The sequence below is a fragment of the Sprattus sprattus genome (genome assembly GCF_963457725.1).
Source record: "Sprattus sprattus genome assembly, chromosome: 21".
NCBI classification, from domain to species: domain Eukaryota; kingdom Metazoa; phylum Chordata; class Actinopteri; order Clupeiformes; family Clupeidae; genus Sprattus; species Sprattus sprattus.
The window spans coordinates 5601193-5620437 of NC_137919.1; the positions used below are offsets into that span (position 1 = coordinate 5601193).

At 38.9% G+C, this 19245-nt stretch overlaps 1 protein-coding gene across 1 annotated transcript in view; it reads right to left on the minus strand.

Moving 5' to 3' along the window:
- The window catches only part of LOC308382370 (olfactory receptor 10A6-like), a gene marked incomplete at both ends in the record, with an annotated part of 56516 nt that extends 47559 nt beyond the window's left edge, over nucleotides 1-8957 (minus strand). Inside the window, 2 exons of the mRNA XM_080860092.1 lie at nucleotides 8430-8536; nucleotides 8801-8957. Coding sequence (XP_080716218.1) covers nucleotides 8430-8536; nucleotides 8801-8957 — 264 coding nt within the window. The remainder of the gene's footprint in view (nucleotides 1-8429; nucleotides 8537-8800) is intronic.
- Between the last annotated feature and the right edge of the window lie 10288 nt (nucleotides 8958-19245).

The following is a 19245-nucleotide window of genomic DNA, read 5'->3' on the forward strand; positions in this document are numbered from 1 at the left end:
TTACATGAAATGGATCTTCGATTTAAATCAGATAAAGCCATAAAATCCGGACACATGTAACCGCAGTGACTGTTTTGGTGTTTTGCAACAGCACCAGTGCGATGAAAAAAATCGTAATAAAGAAAAATGCCCTGGAGTTCAGGATGCCAGAATTCCTACTTAAATGTAGAGTATGCACAAAGCTGGAATCTACAAAAGCGTGTGAATCATTTCTTTATACTTGTCTATCGACAACTGTCTGAGTGCGGGAATGGAGATCATTGCACCTCCGCTCTCGGTCAGTCTTGGTGGACTGGCCAAGGGGGTTATCAGCCAAGTCCTCAGTGGCTAACTGCGGTATCCTGATGGCCAGTAGAAGAATATATGAAAGAACATGCATGAATACATTTTTGGATTTAAAAAACCTGTTCCTTTCCAGTTCTTCCATTGGTGATGTCCTTTAATAAGGCCGAAGCTGCAGCTGTTTACGGAATGGATTGCATCCTTTTGTGCATGCTTTTGTAGCCTAATTTAATTGGATAGATGGGTTATTGTTTCCAATAAGGCGCATGTGACAAATACTGTTTAAATTGAAGATTAATTGTTTTCACGTGTTGACAGACAGACTAATAAGCCAATACAAAATGCTAGCAATTGCACTGCATCGCCTCTAAGTGTCGCCAACTGACTCAAACCATTCAAAATGGTGGTGTGGAGGGATGCACATTCTCATTCATTTCACTCTTGATGCATCTGACTGTGAGTGTGGAAGATGTCTTATGCGATGTGTGTACGCTATATTTTAACATGAGGCTTCTGGTTCTTTTCAGTAAAGCCATCATTCTTTTTTCTGCCAAACATACCTTGAGTAAAGGTATCTTCAGGAGAGTAGCTATTTTTTATCCATTCCCTATTTTATAAGACACACTTTCCTCCAATTTCAGTTGTGTGCCATGTTCCCTCTAAGCTGTGCGCAGGCCAGTCGATCTGGTACAACTTCTTGACATTTGTGGCACATTCCAAGCATTAAGCGCCGACTGTGAACGCGGTTTAAGTCTAATGAATGCCACTAAGACAAAATCGTGAGGCGAGAAGATTTGAGGTAGAAATTTCCAATATTTTCAATTAGACCTATTAGGCCTTATTCAAAGTGATCTTGATAACTGCAACAACATTTTGATATATGTTTAGTCAGAAAGATGTGTCTTCCATAGGCCTGCAGACAAGATGAGCCACACAGCCAGATAAGCCTCAATATAATTAAAATGACATGTTTTGTAGCTTAGTTTGTTGCAAACCACTCCAGTTATTACATTATTTATAAAGGCTACCTTTAGGAAAAATTACACCATAATTACTATATTTATTGTAAAGCACTGCATTAGTATTTTTCTTTCAATGAAGTTACACTTGAATGTTGTACCTGCTGAAAATGACTAAACACCTTGGATACTTTTATTTTGTATAAATATATATATATCATATATCAATTATCATTCATAATCAGTGAACCAGTCATAACTTCCCTAAACCTTATTTATTTTTAACCAAAGATCCTTTAAGTTCAACTAAACGGACTGGTAAAACACCATCATTAAAATGTTCAAGTCAAAGACCAGCCATTATAAAGGATATTGAATAAATATCAACCTTGTAGACATATTGATGCATTTGCTGTCATCTCTTTATATGGCTAACCGGGCTCGTGGTCATTTTCGTCAGGTCGCGTGGTTTACGAATTGCTCACAGTGCTGAAATGTGCGCTCAGAATCAAACATATTTGCTCAGTTCTGAAAAAAATTAGAGGGAACATTGGTTGTGTGTTCTCTTGTCTTTTCCATGTTAATAAATAAATAAGACAGACTTGTGTCATCTTTTGTTATTAATGTATTACATTCATTTATATATAATTGTGTCACGTGTGGTTTTGTCAATGATAATTATTGCTTGATGAGAATCAATCTGCTATTTGTATATCTTTAACAAGCAGTGATGCTCAAGAACATAGTATGTTTAAAACTTTATTGGACCACCTTACTTACATTGGAACACATTTCTAATAAGTGCTCCTCCAGCACCACAGTCCAGTCGTACATGGATATGAAAACAAAACCAGGATAAACCCAGAAACTTAAACTTTTGTAAATGACTACAGGTAAGCAAGAGAGAATATACAATTTCAGAAGCTGTGTGTCTCTGCGTGGGGAGCATTGTTGTACACTGCTACATACATTCTAACTATTTCATGAAGACTTGCTAGGCCCTTTAAGTCATTTCAAAAATATAGAAATAATTTACCAAATGACCCATTTTAAATGTGTCCTTTACCACAGATGCACACATGCAGTACATGTTTAGGCATTCATTGTTTGCTTGGCGAGAAATATTTTGATACCCAGTATTTTTGTCTTAATTGCTTCATTTATCTTTTCTGTCCTGGCTCCATAAATGACTGGATTTAAAATGGGAGAAAGGATTAGGAAATAGAGAGACAGTATAACTCGAACTGTGTATGGAACATGACTCATGTCAAATCTACTTTGGTAGAGTTCAAATGCACATCCGATAAAAAAGCTGGATATTGAAACCAGGTGTGGCGTGCAAGTATTCATTAATTTAGTTTGTCCTTTTCTTGTCAGCTGAAGACATATTAAAATGATTCTTATGTATGAATAAATGATAATAAAAAATGGCAGGAGGACATAAATAAATGTCATAGTTGTACTGTATATGTTGTAGCCTGAAGTGTCTGAACATGCCAGTTTCACCACCGAGTAGTTGTCACAATAAACTTTTTCAATTACTTTCCCACACAATCTTAGACTTGCAGTGATTGAAAGGGTAATGGTAACCCGACCAAATGGAATTAACCAAATACAAATGATACATATCATGACATTTGAAGGGGACATCATTTTTTCATAGTTTAGAGGAAAGCATATTGAAATATATCGATCGTAGGCCATTATCATTAAATTCATCATTTCACATCCTCCATATGTATTAATAGAATATATTTGGACAAAACAGGCAATCCAGGATATCTCAAATGTTTCAGAGAGAATATTGGCTACAACAAAAGGTGCCAGACTAGAACCACCATACAAGTTAATACATGCTAAATTACAAATAAGTATATACATAGGTGTATGTAAAGATCTCCCCGTACTTATGACATAAATTATTAAAAGGTTAGCAAATATTATAACAGGGTACAATAAAGTCAACACAGCAGCAAAAATGAATCTTTGGCTATGTATTCTATGGTAGGCTTCTAATGTAAAAGTTACATTTGACATTTTCCACGGATCTTACAATGTGTTGTGCATAGAGAGCACAAACACATCTACCAGACCTAGAGAAGTAAAATTCAAAATTATGCAACATTCATGCTTTAATTTGGTATGCCTAAACATTCAAGCATAGTACATTGCACTGTTTGTTAGCAGTATATTAAACATATACTAAAATACAAACCCTGGTTGAAATTTGTGAAGTATACGCTACTCCATCTTACTGTTATAAGGGGTGTGAATGATCCTCTTTATGTACACTGCTCCCCCTCAAGAGGGGATGGGCCATTAGCAGGGGCGGACTGGGGGGAAAAAGTGGCCCGGGAGTTACTGTCAGACCGGCCCACTCAATACACGGCGCGCGGCCCACTAAGTACCCAGCGTGCTGCCCACTCAGTACACGCCGCGTTGCCCACTCAATGGATCGCACTTATATCGACCGGTCAGTGGCCTACTGGGGAAAATACCCATACACTTAACATTTTTTGGATGATTACAAAGAAATTACATCATATATGTTTGTTTTTTAATAACATTTGGATCCACCAATTTGCCTGGATGGACACATGGAATAAAATGATACTGGCTATTGTAACACTCCAAGGTAGGTATAGTGGTAACACTTTATAATAACCCTCCTTAATAAACCGTTTATGAAGCATTTGTTCATAGTCTGTTCGTCATTTACAAATCATTATCACAACATTTACAAACATTATTAATGTATTTGTAAATGAGAAGTAATGTATTTATGAACCTGTTTTCTAATGATCTATAAGATTTTTTTACTAGGACATTAGTAAGCGATTTATAAATGAGTACCCCCGCATTTGGCATTGATATGTTTAACAACTTAACGTCTGAGGTCATTTTTGGAGACTTTGAAGGAGCATGTGTGTAGTCACACTTTACATCAGTTGCTGCAGAAGTGTCTACTAATGGTATGTCCCTTAGTAGCAGGCAGAGGTGTAAAAAGCACTGAAATGTTGTACTCAAGTAAAAGTACAATTACTTTGATGAAATTGCACTTAAGTAGAAGTAAAATGACCCATCTTAAAATCTACTCAAGTAAAAGTAAAAAGTACTTAATTACTTACTTTTAACAACTTGATGGGGGCCTCTCCTATATAGTGCAAAAAAGGACAAGGGGTCATAAATCTGATACAAAAACTAGTTATTTTTAATAAAGGAGAATCTTTACACATTCAATATCAAACATTAAACATGTCAACACAACATTTAATAACTTTTGGGAGGACATGTCAAGACAACTAAAATAAACTGTTAAAATGCCGCTGGCCCACTGTATTTTCAAACTTAGGTTACTTTAATTGTGTCCACCTTTAGAGCATTAGTCTACAAACTTTTGGTTGAGTTTGAGCAGCAGCTGATTTTCAAGGTGAGTAGAGTTCATCCGGGCTTGCTTTGCAGTGAACAGTAATCCAACACAGCTGAAGAGTACTCGCAGGCAGCCAAGGCAGGAAGGCCAGTATTGAGTTTCAGGGACAGTTTTTTGATATCCTGAAAGGAGTTCAGCAGATCTATATTGACGGAGGCTAGGTACCCTTCAAACTCCCCTGTACCTTCTGACCTTTTGGACTTCATGGAGGAAATAAAACATCTCTATCTGATGAATGTTGTCACAACTTGCTCCAGCCTCTACCATCAGGTCAAGGTGTTGTCTGACATAGACTAGACCTGTAGAATGACAGACAACATTTATGACAATTAAGTATTGAGCTGCCATCAAGAGTGCATCATAACACAGAAATAGCTATAAATAGCTACTCTAGATGACAGACCTACAGTATACATCATTTTAAAATTCTTTTCTATTTCTGCATGCATCACAATTCATAATCAGTAATTCTTGCTAACCCTGAGCATGAACATGAAAGACGTGCACGTTGCAAAGCCACCACTTATCGTTATCAATATCTGACTAAACATCGTGATAAATTCCAGATAACGACATACACATTGACATTGACTTGTCCAACTGTCTGACAAGAAGGTGTGCACATTCACATTGTTCCTGTTTCAGGGCATGGGAGGCAGCTAAATGATAAGCCTAATATCAGTTTATGTGGTGTATTTCATTGCTGATGACTGATCTGCAGTTTTTAACACAATGTAAGAGACTGACAAAATAATGCTATGACCTGAAACGAATGGAAGACAGGAATGGAATTATTATTAGTCTATTGGATAGCTAGCCTAACTATCGTCAACGTTGGCATACTCAGGGCAGTTGGAAATGCTAGCCAAACTTAGGCTACTAGTTCCATGAAACACAACTGAACGCACATTTTGCAAAGTTGCAGAAATGTTCTGTCTTGCGGGGCAGGTCGAGCTTACACAGCATTATATGTAGCAGTTGCTTCTTTTACTTTGGAAGGCAAACTGCTTGCTGAGATGTGGCCACAAGTTTTCTTCATCTTTTTAAATTCAAACCGGCGGAAGGTTTGGTGCTTCAGCTTGTTGGTCGTCTGCAGCTTGTGGTAGTCCTAACTATCATCTTCCTCTATCTCTATCTTTCGTGACTCTGCACCTGCGGCTTGCATCAACTCCATCATCCACTCTATGCAGCATCCACCACGGCAGTGAGAATTGTCGTGCGCAAATCACGCCTTACAGTTTCCTGATTGAACTATGTTTTTTTTTTTACTCAGTAACGGATGTAATTTCCAATGTAGCGAAGTACAATACTTCAGTCAAAATCTAGTCAAGTAAAAGTAAAATTACTGATTTCAAGACTTAAAAATTACAAAGTGCAGAAAAAAACTACTCAATTACAGTAACGTGAGTAAATGTAATTCGTTACTTTAGACCTCTGGTAGCAGGCCATTTGTAAATGCTTATAAAGCATAGATAGTGCCCGCTTTATATTAACCCACGCAAAACACTTTACTAATGATTATAAATCATTAGAAAATCGTTTGAAAAATGTTAATACAAACATGACTACTCGTACCCATAAATTTCACATACCTTATAAATTATCTTACAAATCATTAGGATCCCATTGAAACCTGGTTGATTAATCATTTGTAAATTATTTACAAAATGTGAGCAGACCATTATCATGTACCTTATTATTGATCTTATAAATCATTAGAAAATCATTTGAAAAATGTTCATACAAAGCTTGTATTAGCTTACTAATGCCCTTATAAACTTAAGCAATAAGCCCCAAGAGGCCGTGCTTTGCGCTGATTTTAGAACAGGTAAGGGAGTTGTTAGGCACGACGCGAAGCGGAGTGCCGTTAAACCTCCTTACCTGTTCTAAAATCAGCGCAAAGCACGGCCTCGCGGGGCTTATTGCTTTTCTAAACCTGTTACTACACACATTTGATATGGTTTCATAAATAAAGACAATTCAATTTAAGAAACAATAGTTTAATGATAAACCGTCATTCTTCCGCCACTAAAAATTATAGTTCCTAAATAAATCGTTGCCACGCAACCCTTCAAGCAACGCAACAGCCAGATGGAACACTGGGTATGAAATGCGCTATATGAATGCCTTGCCATTCGCTGCGCAGTAATATGGAATGTAATCAGGTCAAATTGTAAGGTAATGCTGGATTTTACAACGGCTTTTAGCCAATCACAATCAAGGATTTGAACAATCAGGTTTAGAAGATCTTTTAGATCATTAGAAAATCATTTGCAACATGTTCATTAATACAATTATACTCATTTAAAAATAGCTTACTGATGTCCTTATAAATGATCTTATAGATCATTAGAAAATTATTTGCAACATGTTCCTAAATACATTAATACTCATTTATAAATCGCTTACTAATGTCCTTATAAAAACATCTTATAGATCATTAGAAAACAGATTCATAAATACATTACTACTCATTTACAAATAAATTACTCATGTTTGTAAATGTTGTGATAATGATTAGTAAATTATGAACAGACTATGAACAAATGCTTAATAAACGGTTTATTAAGGTGGGTTATTATAAAGTGTTACCCCCAGTGGATATTACCCAGCAAACATACTGTATTCAAATCAAATTCATGATGGCTATAGTTATGGCCCTGGCACATGTGCACATTTTCTAACACAGCGCAGGTACAGTCAACTAAAGCCAACAGCAAATGAATAAAATACACCTCTTTCAACCACAAATTAGAGATACATAACAGAGACTTCACACAGAGGCTCTGGCTTACAGGCCCCCTGAGCTCATGGGCCCATGGACCTTGGCCCCGTTCGGTAATCCATCCCTGGTAAAACCGTGACAATTATACACAAAAAAATAAACACTTCTTATCACTGTCACTTCTCTCTGAAATATTTTACAAACAATATATATTCTTTGTTTTATTTAAGAGCAATTTGAGGTCATTTGGATGAAAAAAAAATGAAAAATGGTAACTGAGGAAAAGGTCTCTAGGTTGAACTTTTTTTTTTAGATTTGAATGCCCAAACAGCTCTGAATAATTACAAATGGACTTTATTTTGCAACCAATACAATTTCATCTTAGTCCAACTACAAACAGTTTATTTGAAGCTGATGATGTTCACTTCAAAATATCTAATCAAAGCTCACAGGGAAAAGCAACATGGACTCAAAGGCAAAGTTATCAGACATGTACATTATTATGCTATCAAACTTTAGTTATCAGATACTTTTTTGCCCCCTAATTGCAATGCTGAACTTAAGTAGATAACCATTCTACTATGGTTCTTTGTATAGTTTTTAATCGGCCACAATATGATCAAAAGCTTCAATTAATAAAAATGACATCGCTTTTATTTAGGCTTAACTTGAAAGATAATTATAATAATAATACTGACAAGAATATAATAAGAAAACACATATTCTTTAAAAAAAAAAAAAAAAAAAAAAAAAAACACTTCTTATCACTGTCACTTCTCTCTGAAATATTTTACAAACAATATATATTCTGACCTGTATTGCTGAGTTGGAAAAATTACTAAACAATAACATGCTAAATATGTGCAAATCATTTTTTTTTTTACATGTTGTGTGTACTTGCTTGAACTTTATTTAGTTTGATACACTGCCATTGCACCTTGGACAGTATATACATACTTTTTTGAGTCATGATGTCTTTTATCTTTTGTGTCCTAACTCCATAGAGAATAGGATTGATAATAGGAGAAAGAACGAGAAAATACAGTGACAGGACTACACGAAGAGTATATGGGACATGGCTCATATCAAATCTACTTTGGTAAACTTCAAAGGAACATCCGATGAAAAAATTTACAATTGCTACAAGGTGTGGAATGCAAGTACTAAGTGCTTTAGCTTGTCCACTTTGTGTTAATTTTGAACAGATCATTAGAATCTTTATATAAGAATAGATGATTACCATTAGTGGTAGGACCACTGAAAAGAATGTTACTGTTGAGCCATAGATATTCACTTCTCTGGTACCTGAACATGCTAATTTAACCATAGAGTAGTTATCACAATAAACCTTTTCAATTACACTTCTACAGATATTCAGATTTGCATTTATCAGAACAGAAATGCCAGTCCTGACGAATGGCAACAGCCAAATTAAAACAATCAGTTTCATGAGTTTTGAGGAAGACATTATTTTCTCATAATGAAGTGGAAAGCATATGGAAATGTATCTGTCATACGCCATTACCGTCAGGTTCATGATCTCACAGCCCCCATATGTCATAACAGAAAATAGCTGAATAAGACAAGAATTTTTTGATATTTGAAAATTACCAGAAACAATGTTAACTACCACAAACGGTGTTAATCCAGAACCCCCATATAAATTTATGCATGCTAAATTACAAATCAGTACATACATAGGCTTGTGTAAACTCCTCTCACTACATATTATATATATCAAAACAACATTACAAATAATCATGATTGGATACAGTAAAGTCAACATTACAACAAATATTAATCTGTTGTCATATATGCCTTTGTAAGCAATCAAAGTGATGGATATATTCGTCATGGTTCACTGCCAGGGGAAATGGGTTAGAGGAATACAGGTGACAACATTAAGAAATACCACTGCAAAATACCAAGTGGCAGAGTAAGCAGCAGTTAACAAGTATACAGATGTTTTATTTGATGTTAGAATAAGAAAACCAGATGTTGTACCTGCCAGTGTGACGAGTAGAGAAATTGATGACCACCAATGGTACAAATCTTTATCTTGAGATCCTCTCAAGTCTCCTTATATCTGAACTCTTTAGGTTGCAGGGGGACATTGCGGAGAAAGTCCTCAATGTTGTGTTATATTGCTTAGCAACACACCATTCCAAAAAAAGAGCTGGTTTATGTTAACCCTTTTGAAGTGCTGTGAGTAAATTATACTGCACTCAGTACAGTATAGTACAGTACACAAGGACTTATAAGGTACTTTATCTCCAATTACATATATACTTCAAAATAAGATAAAATACTAAGGGCCTGATTTACTAACAGGATTGCGCCCATTTCTGGCGTAAAATAGCGGTCGTAAACATAAAACGGTATTTACTAAGGGGGCGCATTTGAGTAGAGTCGCATATTAAGCCCGACTCACATTGCTGCGTTGGAAGGCGTTGATGCGTCAGGGTTAACGCATCCCCATTCACTTTGCATGGGGTGACATCATCCTTTGCCGAACTGAATTGTGGCTCCGTTTGGTTCGCGTGCGTTGCGTTTCATGCTTTGCTCGCGACAAGAGTTGAAGAAGGTTCAACTTTTCAACAGGCAATGCATGCGTCAGCCAATCATATTGCCTTTCATGCATAACTGACAGCACAGGCACTAGCCAATCATATCCCGTATATGCTCACGTCTACAGAGCGGCAAACTAAAAAAAAAAAACATGGCTGCCAAACTCCGTAGATGGTCGTATTTGTACCTACAAGTTGGTTGTTTGACTTTTTTTTGGTTCGATTTTTTTAAAGTTACCGAGAAATAGACACTGTACAATGTAAAAACCCCTTTATTGTAACTGAGAAATACGTATCATAGGATTTGCGAGGTGTCTGAGCACACTGTCTAATGATGGGTTAGGGTTAGCATGCTACTACTCACAGGGTAAAAGCCTACTAGTGACGTGATTGGTTTGTTGACCTGTCAATCTCACTATAACGTCTCCGTTATCAACAGAACCGCATGCGCCAGACTCCTCCTCCACCGTCCGTTGCATCAACGCCTTCCAACACAACAATGTGAGTCGGGCGTTAACGCTTTGAGGGTGTGTACCTGCCAACAGGTGGGATGGCACGGAGACGTGGGTGGTAACGTAGGCGTGAAGCGCACTTTAATGGGAGGAGTGCGCCTAGTGATGTATTGCGTGGAATTTACTTAACTGCCTGGCGAGCGCACGTCTATGATTTGCGCGCTAATTCTCCGCCTCATAAAAGCACGTCTTAACCAGGAAGCGCATTTCCATTGAGTCTGAAAACGTTGATATGGCAGCAGTGATAATAGCAAGGCGAAGAAAGAAGACAGAGACAGCGCACAGAAATAATTTTTTCAACTCGTTTTTCAACACATTTTCAGTTAAGCGAACCACAAATCATTAGACGGTACAGGTTAACCAGCCACGCAATACTTCAATTACTGAACCAGATCAGAGACGACATCGAACCCTCCAACACATTCCATTCAATCAGTTGGTAAACTCTGGACAACATTGCAAATATTGGCATCGGATCATTTCAAACAGTTATAGCATCAGTTGGTATATCTCAGCCTTCACTCAGCCAAATATTCACCCAGGTACTCGACACATTGCTACGGGACACTGGTCAATATACATTTCCCCACTACGATAGCTGAAATTAAACTTTCCGAACGTAATTGGAGCCATTCATCGCACCCACATGCAAACAGCCCCATCTTCAATCCACAAACACGTTTAACGAAACAGAAAGCACACATATTCAATGAATGTCCAGGTCATATGTGATGCCAAAATGACCATTACTTACGTGGTAGTGGTCTGTCCATGACAGTTTTATCTTCCGGAATAGTGCCATCTATCCATGATTGAGCAACGGTGATTTTGGAGAGGCCTGGCTACTTGGTAAATGTATTTGTTTCAGTGGGGATATATTGTAGTGAACCTATGTCCCTTGTAGAACGTATTAATCTCGCCATGTACACATCTATATTGTTATAATAGACAGTTTATGCATTAATGCCACCAATAGCATATTATTTATAATTGTGTTCTTTTCAACATCTCGCTGTAGGTGATGGCGGGCAAAACAACAATATAACCCATTGAATCAGGTTCAGTGATTGAGTGAACGTGAACCAATATATCTTTCTCCTCTTCGCTGAACCTTAGTTTTTTCTTCCTCGAATATCCATGGTGGCAATAACTTGCAAGCAATTTCTCCAGTCTTTTAATGGTGCGCTAAATAATGATTGCTCATGCAGCGCGGATCTGGCTTGATAAATATCACGGAAATTGCGGGGGAACACCATGCGTTAATGTGCGCCTCGCAAAGGCGCAGATTAAGCTGCGTTCGCAAATCAATGTTAGTAAATCGGGCCCTTTAAAGGGCGGAGTAAGCACCCCAGTGCCCAGCGCAGATGTGGTTTGATAAATACCACGGAAAATGCGCAAAAACACTGTGCGTTAATTTGCGAACGCAGATTAAGCAGCGCTCGCATATTAGTAAATCAGGCCCTATAAGTCCTTGCATATTAGAATGTGTGCTTTACATTTATATTCAAATGCAATTGCTGTACTTCAACAACATGAAAACTGTGAGCAAAGACCCCAAAGACTCACTGGAAAGCCTGTGTGATGGAGACGATTTGGTCTATTCTAAATTATCCAGAAGAGCATCAATGTTCCATTAGGGGTGAACACAAAAATCCAAACCAATTTCCGCCTAAAATTGCATACCCAAGTTCCCATGCCTACTTTTCAGTCTTAGGCATAGGACAGTGGTATATTTCCAAATCATGTTACAGAGAACCCCTCAAAATATGATAAAATACCATTTGAGTTTCATATATGCTATCTAAAATATCTGAAAGATGTTGATAACCTTCCCAAATAATGTTTTTCTTTTAGATCTAGATTACTGTGGATGCAAGTGGGAAATTGAATTGGACAGCAGGATTTATGTTCACATGTTTAGATTAAGGAAAAATAATAACTCAACAACTTGAATTTGGCTTTGCACCAGAAATGGATCTCTTAAGAAACCAGAAATGGAGGTCTTAAGCTTTTTAGTGATAACCTGGGTATGCATGCAGCCTCTACGAAAGCTTTACAGTGATGCCATAAAGACTTTATGTCAAATCTTGGCCTGCCCAAGGGCCAAGCATTTTCCAACATGGTTTGACAGGTTTTAACTTTTAGTGAATGCACTTTTTTGCTTCTGTAGACAGAAGAAGTGGTTACCCCAAATCAGGGGCGGAGTAGGACACAAAAAATCACCGGGACAATTCTGACTGCACCGGACCACCACTGGCCCACAACGAGCCCACAACTGGCCCAACCCATCCCCTCCATGATCTAGGCAACCGTGACAGCGCCACACACAGCCAGACACAGAGGACCAGAGCCGGGCGGCTTTTGATCATTATTGTTAGATTTAGTGTTGATGTGTGTGTGACAGACATGTGTATTCGTATATGTACATTTATGGAAATACGGAACAAATCGCGTCCCGTATTGTCTCAAATGTTATGCTTATTTGCAACAATTTGTCCTGTCAACTCACTCGCATCACTGGTTGAAGCCGGCTTGACTATTTTGATGCACTCTCCTCCAGCATCCGCCTCTTCTTCATTTTGGCCTTTTCGGCCCCTCCTTTCTCCTTTCTCTTCTTTCCCTCCATCAGGTCCGCTTCACCTGCTCTCTCTCTCTGACAGCCGCTCATTCATCTCCCTACGTTCAATGGATAAAGGCAGAGCGATACGCAGGTCCCATTTCCCATGAGGCTTTGCCACGACCATTCTACATTCATTTATGAACAAAAAAACTAATTAAATCGCTGGCCAATTTATATTTGTGGTCATGAAAGTTATGTAACGTCTGAATAAAAAGAATTAGATCAAGATAGGAGGCTAAACAAAAATCAGTAGGCTGGATAATTGAGAGTGAGTTCGACACACACCATGAGTGAGATGTAGAGAGATAACAAGTGTTATATATATTGGTGGGACTACATTGTACTTTCACTGTCAGAGCACATGACGTGATTGACATAAGTTTTAACTCATGGACTCACACGGCTGCGCAGTCTGCAGGCTGCTTCTCGTGAGCTCATTGGCCGGCCGGCCGACCGGGAAATCACCCGGTCCTGCCGATGGCCACTCCGCCCCTGCCTCAAATCAATACCAGATGTGTACATGAGGGGTCAAACGAGGGATTCATTTTTCAAATGGAGTGCTTGTGTTATCGGGGGAATAGGGTGTGTCATTCAGGAGGTGTCTTTTAAAATTAAAAATAAATTAAAAGACTATTCAACAATGATGAGGTTGGTCTCAGCACATTGAGCAAAACAATTGGTTTTCCCTTATGTAATGCTGACGTATGGAAGACACAGACAATATATGAATGTTATTAATACCAATATTTGTTCTCCATAATCACCAGTCTCCATAATCACCAGTCATTTCAACTATGCAATTACATTTACATAGCTGGCTGCTTATGGGAGTTTTTCCCAAACTTGAAATGAAGGATTATAAATACACTAAGACTACACCTCAAGTGCAGCAAAACCTCTGCACCGGACCTCTACTGGCAAGCAGTTCACTTTCCAGCCTTGCTTATATCAGTCCATGACCAGGCCATCATACTTCTCCCTTTTCCTCTCAAAGGCCTCCTCAATGCACTCCTACCATGGTACAGTGAGCTCCAGCATGACGATATGTTTTGTTGTCTCTGACACCAGCACAACATCAGGTCTGATGGTGGTCTTAGTTACATGCAGAGGAACTTGAGTTGCTGGCCCAAGTCCCCATTAGCTGCCAATCCTGCACTGAGTTAAGAAACCTTGGCGCCACCTTGAGTGTTCTGCTTGGCCTCTTTGGCGCCACCTTGAGTGTTCTGCTTGGCCTCTTTGGCGCCACCTTGAGTGTTCTGCTTGACCACCATGAGTGTTCTGCTTGGCCTCTTTGGCGCCACCTTGAGTGTTCTGCTTGGCCTCTTTGGCGCCACCTTGAGTGTTCTGCTTGACCACCTTGAGTGTTCTGCTTGGCCTCTTTGGCGCCACCTTGAGTGTTCTGCTTGGCCTCTTTGGCGCCACCTTGAGTGTTCTGCTTGACCACCATGAGTGTTCTGCTTGGCCTCTTTGGCGCCACCTTGAGTGTTCTGCTTGGCCTCTTTGGCGCCACCTTGAGTGTTCTGCTTGACCACCATGAGTGTTCTGCTTGGCCTCTTTGGCGCCACCTTGAGTGTTCTGCTTGGCCTCTTTGGCGCCACCTTGAGTGTTCTGCTTGACCTACTTGAGTGTTCTGCTTGGCGCCACCTTGAGTGTTCTGCTTGACCACCTTAAGTGATCTGCTTGGTGTTCTGCTTGGCGCCATCTTAAGTGTTCTGCTTGGCCTCTTTGGCGCCACCTTGAGTGTTCTGCTTGACCACCTTGAGTGTTCTGCTTGGTGTTCTGCTTGGCGCCACCTTGAGTGTTCTGCTTGACCACCTTAAGTGATCTGCTTGGTGTTCTGCTTGGCGACACCTTAAGTGTTCTGTTTGGCCTCTTTGGCGCCACCTTAAGTGTTCTGCTTGGCCTCTTTGGCACCACCTTGAGTGTTCTGCTTTGTGTTCTGCTTGGCGCCACCTTGAGTGTTCTGCTTGGCCTCTGCTTGGCCGCTTTGGGCAGCAGCTTCAGCAGCAGATGTGCTCAAGGGATCCTGTCCTTTGGCAAAGAGGGCATTGTTGTGAATTAGCCATGTTCCATCGGCGCAGGTTGGATTGGCTGGGGAGGACATCATAGACTGCCTGGACTAAGAACTTGAAAGAGTGTGGTATACAGACCTAACCATCTCCAAAGGATCCCTGGCAGAATCCCATGGTAATCGTAGTTGAATGGAAGGCCTATCACTGTTGAAAACAGCCTATTGCTGTTTTCATCTGGCAAAGATAGATCGAGTGAGGATACTGGTTGCTGCTCCAGATCAGTGCATGGACTGGTTGCAAGGCTGGCTGTTTGACACTCTCCAGTTGCCAGGGATGTATGTTATTCCACTCTCCAGTTGCCAGGGATGTATGTTATTCCACTCTCCAGTTGCCAGGGATGTATGTTATTCCACTCTCCAGTTGCCAGGGATGTATGTTATTCCACTCTCCAGTTGCCAGGGATGTATGTTATTCCACTCTCCAGTTGCCAGGGATGTATGTTATTCCACTCTCCAGTTGCCAGGGATGTATGTTATTCCACTCTCCAGTTGCCAGGGATGTATGTTATTCCACTCTCCAGTTGCCAGGGATGTATGTTATTCCACTCTCCAGTTGCCAGGGATGTTTGTTATTCCACTCTCCAGTTGCCAGGGATGTATGTTATTCCACTCTCCAGTTGCCAGGGATGTATGTTATTCCACTCTCCAGTTGCCAGGGATGTTTGTTATTCCACTCTCCAGTTGCCAGGGATGTATGTTATTCCACTCTCCAGTTGCCAGGGATGTATGTTATTCCACTCTCCAGTTGCCAGGGATGTTTGTTATTCCACTCTACTGATCATTTATGTGCCACTTGATCACCCTGATTAATGGAGTGTGGGTTTCCCTAAGTGTTGGTATTTGCATTGTGTCTCTCTGCAGTCTAGAAATTCTTGAGGGGGGCGGAGCTGCGCCCACAGTGCTATTGGGGACGGTTGGATGGACCTGCGCAGATCAGTCTCTGCGCTTCAACTGGAGAACCTGCCACACTGTCCAGTAGCGACTGGACACCTCGCTAGCACCTAGCTAGTTTGAGCATGGTGCTGATTCTGTATAGCCTTGGTTATGGATTTTAGTACTGTTCGGTGGGTACACACCGATCAGTAAAAACGTATCCTTCCCTTATCTTCCCTACTACAGGCTGTTGGGGAAGGGCAAGACACTTCTAGAGGGAAGATTTCTGTTCTCGGGGAAGATTTCTTGTAGCCTGGCAACACATGATAACTGAAATATGATTGGATGAAAGCTCTAACATAAATAAACAACGCTGAAAGCTATGAAATCAAGAGAATGGACTATGGGGAATAATTTAATACATATTTATGAAAAGAAAATATTAAAATTAAATTAATTTTATTACATTTATTTTCTGATGATGTTTAGGCCAGCAGAGAAGGCCTTGACGGACCACCACTGCTAACTAACAAGGTTGTTTAGTGATACTACCTGACCAAATAAGTACAACTGGGTAGAACATTTTATTAAATACAAATATTTTTTGTTAGATTAACTTACACATTAATGCTCCTAGTCGCAGTTGAAGTCTCAGTTTCCAGCTAAACTGTCTATCAGGCAAACACATCACAGATGCACTTGGAGCTTGTAGTTGAATTAAACTAGGCAAGAATAGAAAAAGAGGAAAATCTAGCACTTTTGATATTGCTGTGTATTGTCAGATTAACAATTGAAAAGCCACATGAGGTGCTCCATGAGAAAACCAATGACCAATCCTCTCTTGGGAGAAGAACAGTGTAGGCTATATGAAGAGGATCATAGAAACTTGTCAATTCAGTAGGACGTAGCTGAAGTTTTGTACAGATTTTATCTCTGGATTGGATGCTTGACCAGTTAGTAGCTGTAAGTTATTACTTTAATATTTACAGTTATAATTACATAACAAAAAGATAAAAAACAAGTTTTAAAAAATATATATATTCAAATATACTTCTAATGTTAATGCAGCACTAAACATTTCCATAACCAGAGTTTTGTGTTTTACTGACAGGTCTATAGGTCACATATTGCTGGATCACTGGACAATGTCAAATGTAACTTTTACATTAGAAGCCTACCATAGAATACATAGCCAAAGATTCATTTTTGCTGCTGTGCTGACTTTATTGTACCCTGTTATTATATTTGCTAACCTTTTAATAATTTATGTCATAAGTACGGAGAGATCTTTACATACACCTATGCATATACTTATTTGTAATTTAGCATGTATTAACTTGTATGGTGGTTCTAGTCTAGCACCTTTTGTTGTAGCCAAAATTCTTTCTGGAACATTTGAGATATCCTGGATTGCCTGTTTAGTCCAAATATTTTCTGTTAATACATATGGAGGATGTGAAATCATGAATTTAATGATGATGGCTTATGATCGATATATTTCAATATGCTTTCCTCTAACCTATAAGAAACTAATGTCTCCTTCAAATATCACCATATGTTTAATCTTCATTTGGTTAATACCATTTGGTCGAGCTACCGTTACTCTCTTAATCACTGCAAGTCTAAGATTGTGTGGGAAAGTTATTGAAAAAGTGTATTGTGACAACTACTCCGTGGTGAAACTGGCATGTTCAGACATTTCAGGCAACAACATATACAGTACAACTATGACATTTATCTCTGTGTTGCTGCCATTTTTTATTATCATTTATTCATACATAAGAATCATTCTGATATGTGTTCAGCTGACAAAAAAAGGGCAAACTAAAATAATGAATACTTGCACGCCACACCTTGTATCAATGTCGAGCTTTTTTATTGGAGGTGCATTCGAACTCTACCAAAGTAGATTTGACATGAGTCATGTTCCATACACAGTTCGAGTCATACTGTCTCTCTATTTTTTAATCATCTCTCCTATATTAAATCCAGTGATTTATGGAGCCAGGACAGAAAAGATATATGAATCTATAAAGCCAAAAATTCTGAACGTCAAACTATTTTTTTCCAAGCAAACAGTTAATATCTCATAATCAGAGTTTATTTTACATTTTCTGTTCTCACCGTATAAATAATTAATTTCCAAACAGGTAGTGTATGTCTGCACATATGGTTTAGGCCATATTCAACTCAGATTGGTCAGTTTGAAAAAATACTTTTTTTTAACCAAATTCATAAATTCACATACGTATGTTGAGAAGAGAAAAGGAGCAGGTTACCTTAAGTGTGTTTTTAGTATTTTAGTATTAGTAAAGTATTTTTTCATTTTTAGTTCAGACTACATTTGACACAGTCTATGCTTGAGAATGTATGAAGAGTGAAGATTTTCGGTTCAAGAAACTTCAGCTCAAACTGCACTTTTTTAAGGAGAAGGAGCTGCTAAATGTTTGTTTGAGCAATATTGTCCCCCCCAAGGATGTGATTTAAAAAAATGTATCCTGATTATTTCCATAGTTTTTCCGCTGCTGCTTTCAGCTCTGTTTCAAGAATGGCTTACATATGTTGCATTTAACTTGGTGTATTGCTCGGTATTTCATTCTGTGAACAGTTCAAAGTTGTTACAAACTATGTGACAACATTATTTGTAGTCTGTGGTGGAGTGGTCCCTGGAGAAGTGGGTATACTCTTAATTTTGCATTTTTTTTGTAGGTGATTCCTGTGATCCGAGAAAGAAATGTAGTTCACACATCAGTCTTTGCCACTGCTAATCAGGGTTAAAGGCTTAGCCCCAATTGTGACTTGGGGAGTTCATAGGGCATTGTCATATGTCATTGAATGTTGTGCTCGGCATATACCATTTTTGGTAGGCATGTGAGGCTCCCCAAAACCAACAACTTTTGCATGTACATTGCATTAGTCACTGTAGGAGCCATTTGAGACCTTTTTTTAGTATTCCGTTTGATATTTTTGTTTGTGTAACAAAATTATTATTAGTGATCTTATTTGTATTGAATTGTCCCAAATTAGGAAATTGTAATTTGTTTCTGAGTGTGTGCCCCCTATAGGTCAGGCACTAATTGACCATAGCATAAAGGTGTGCCAGGCCAAGGAGAGTGGAGAGTTCCGGCCTGCGAATACCATTATTGACCGTGAGCAGAACGTGAACATGACGTGAACCTGTCGTGAACCTGACGGGACCGTGAGAG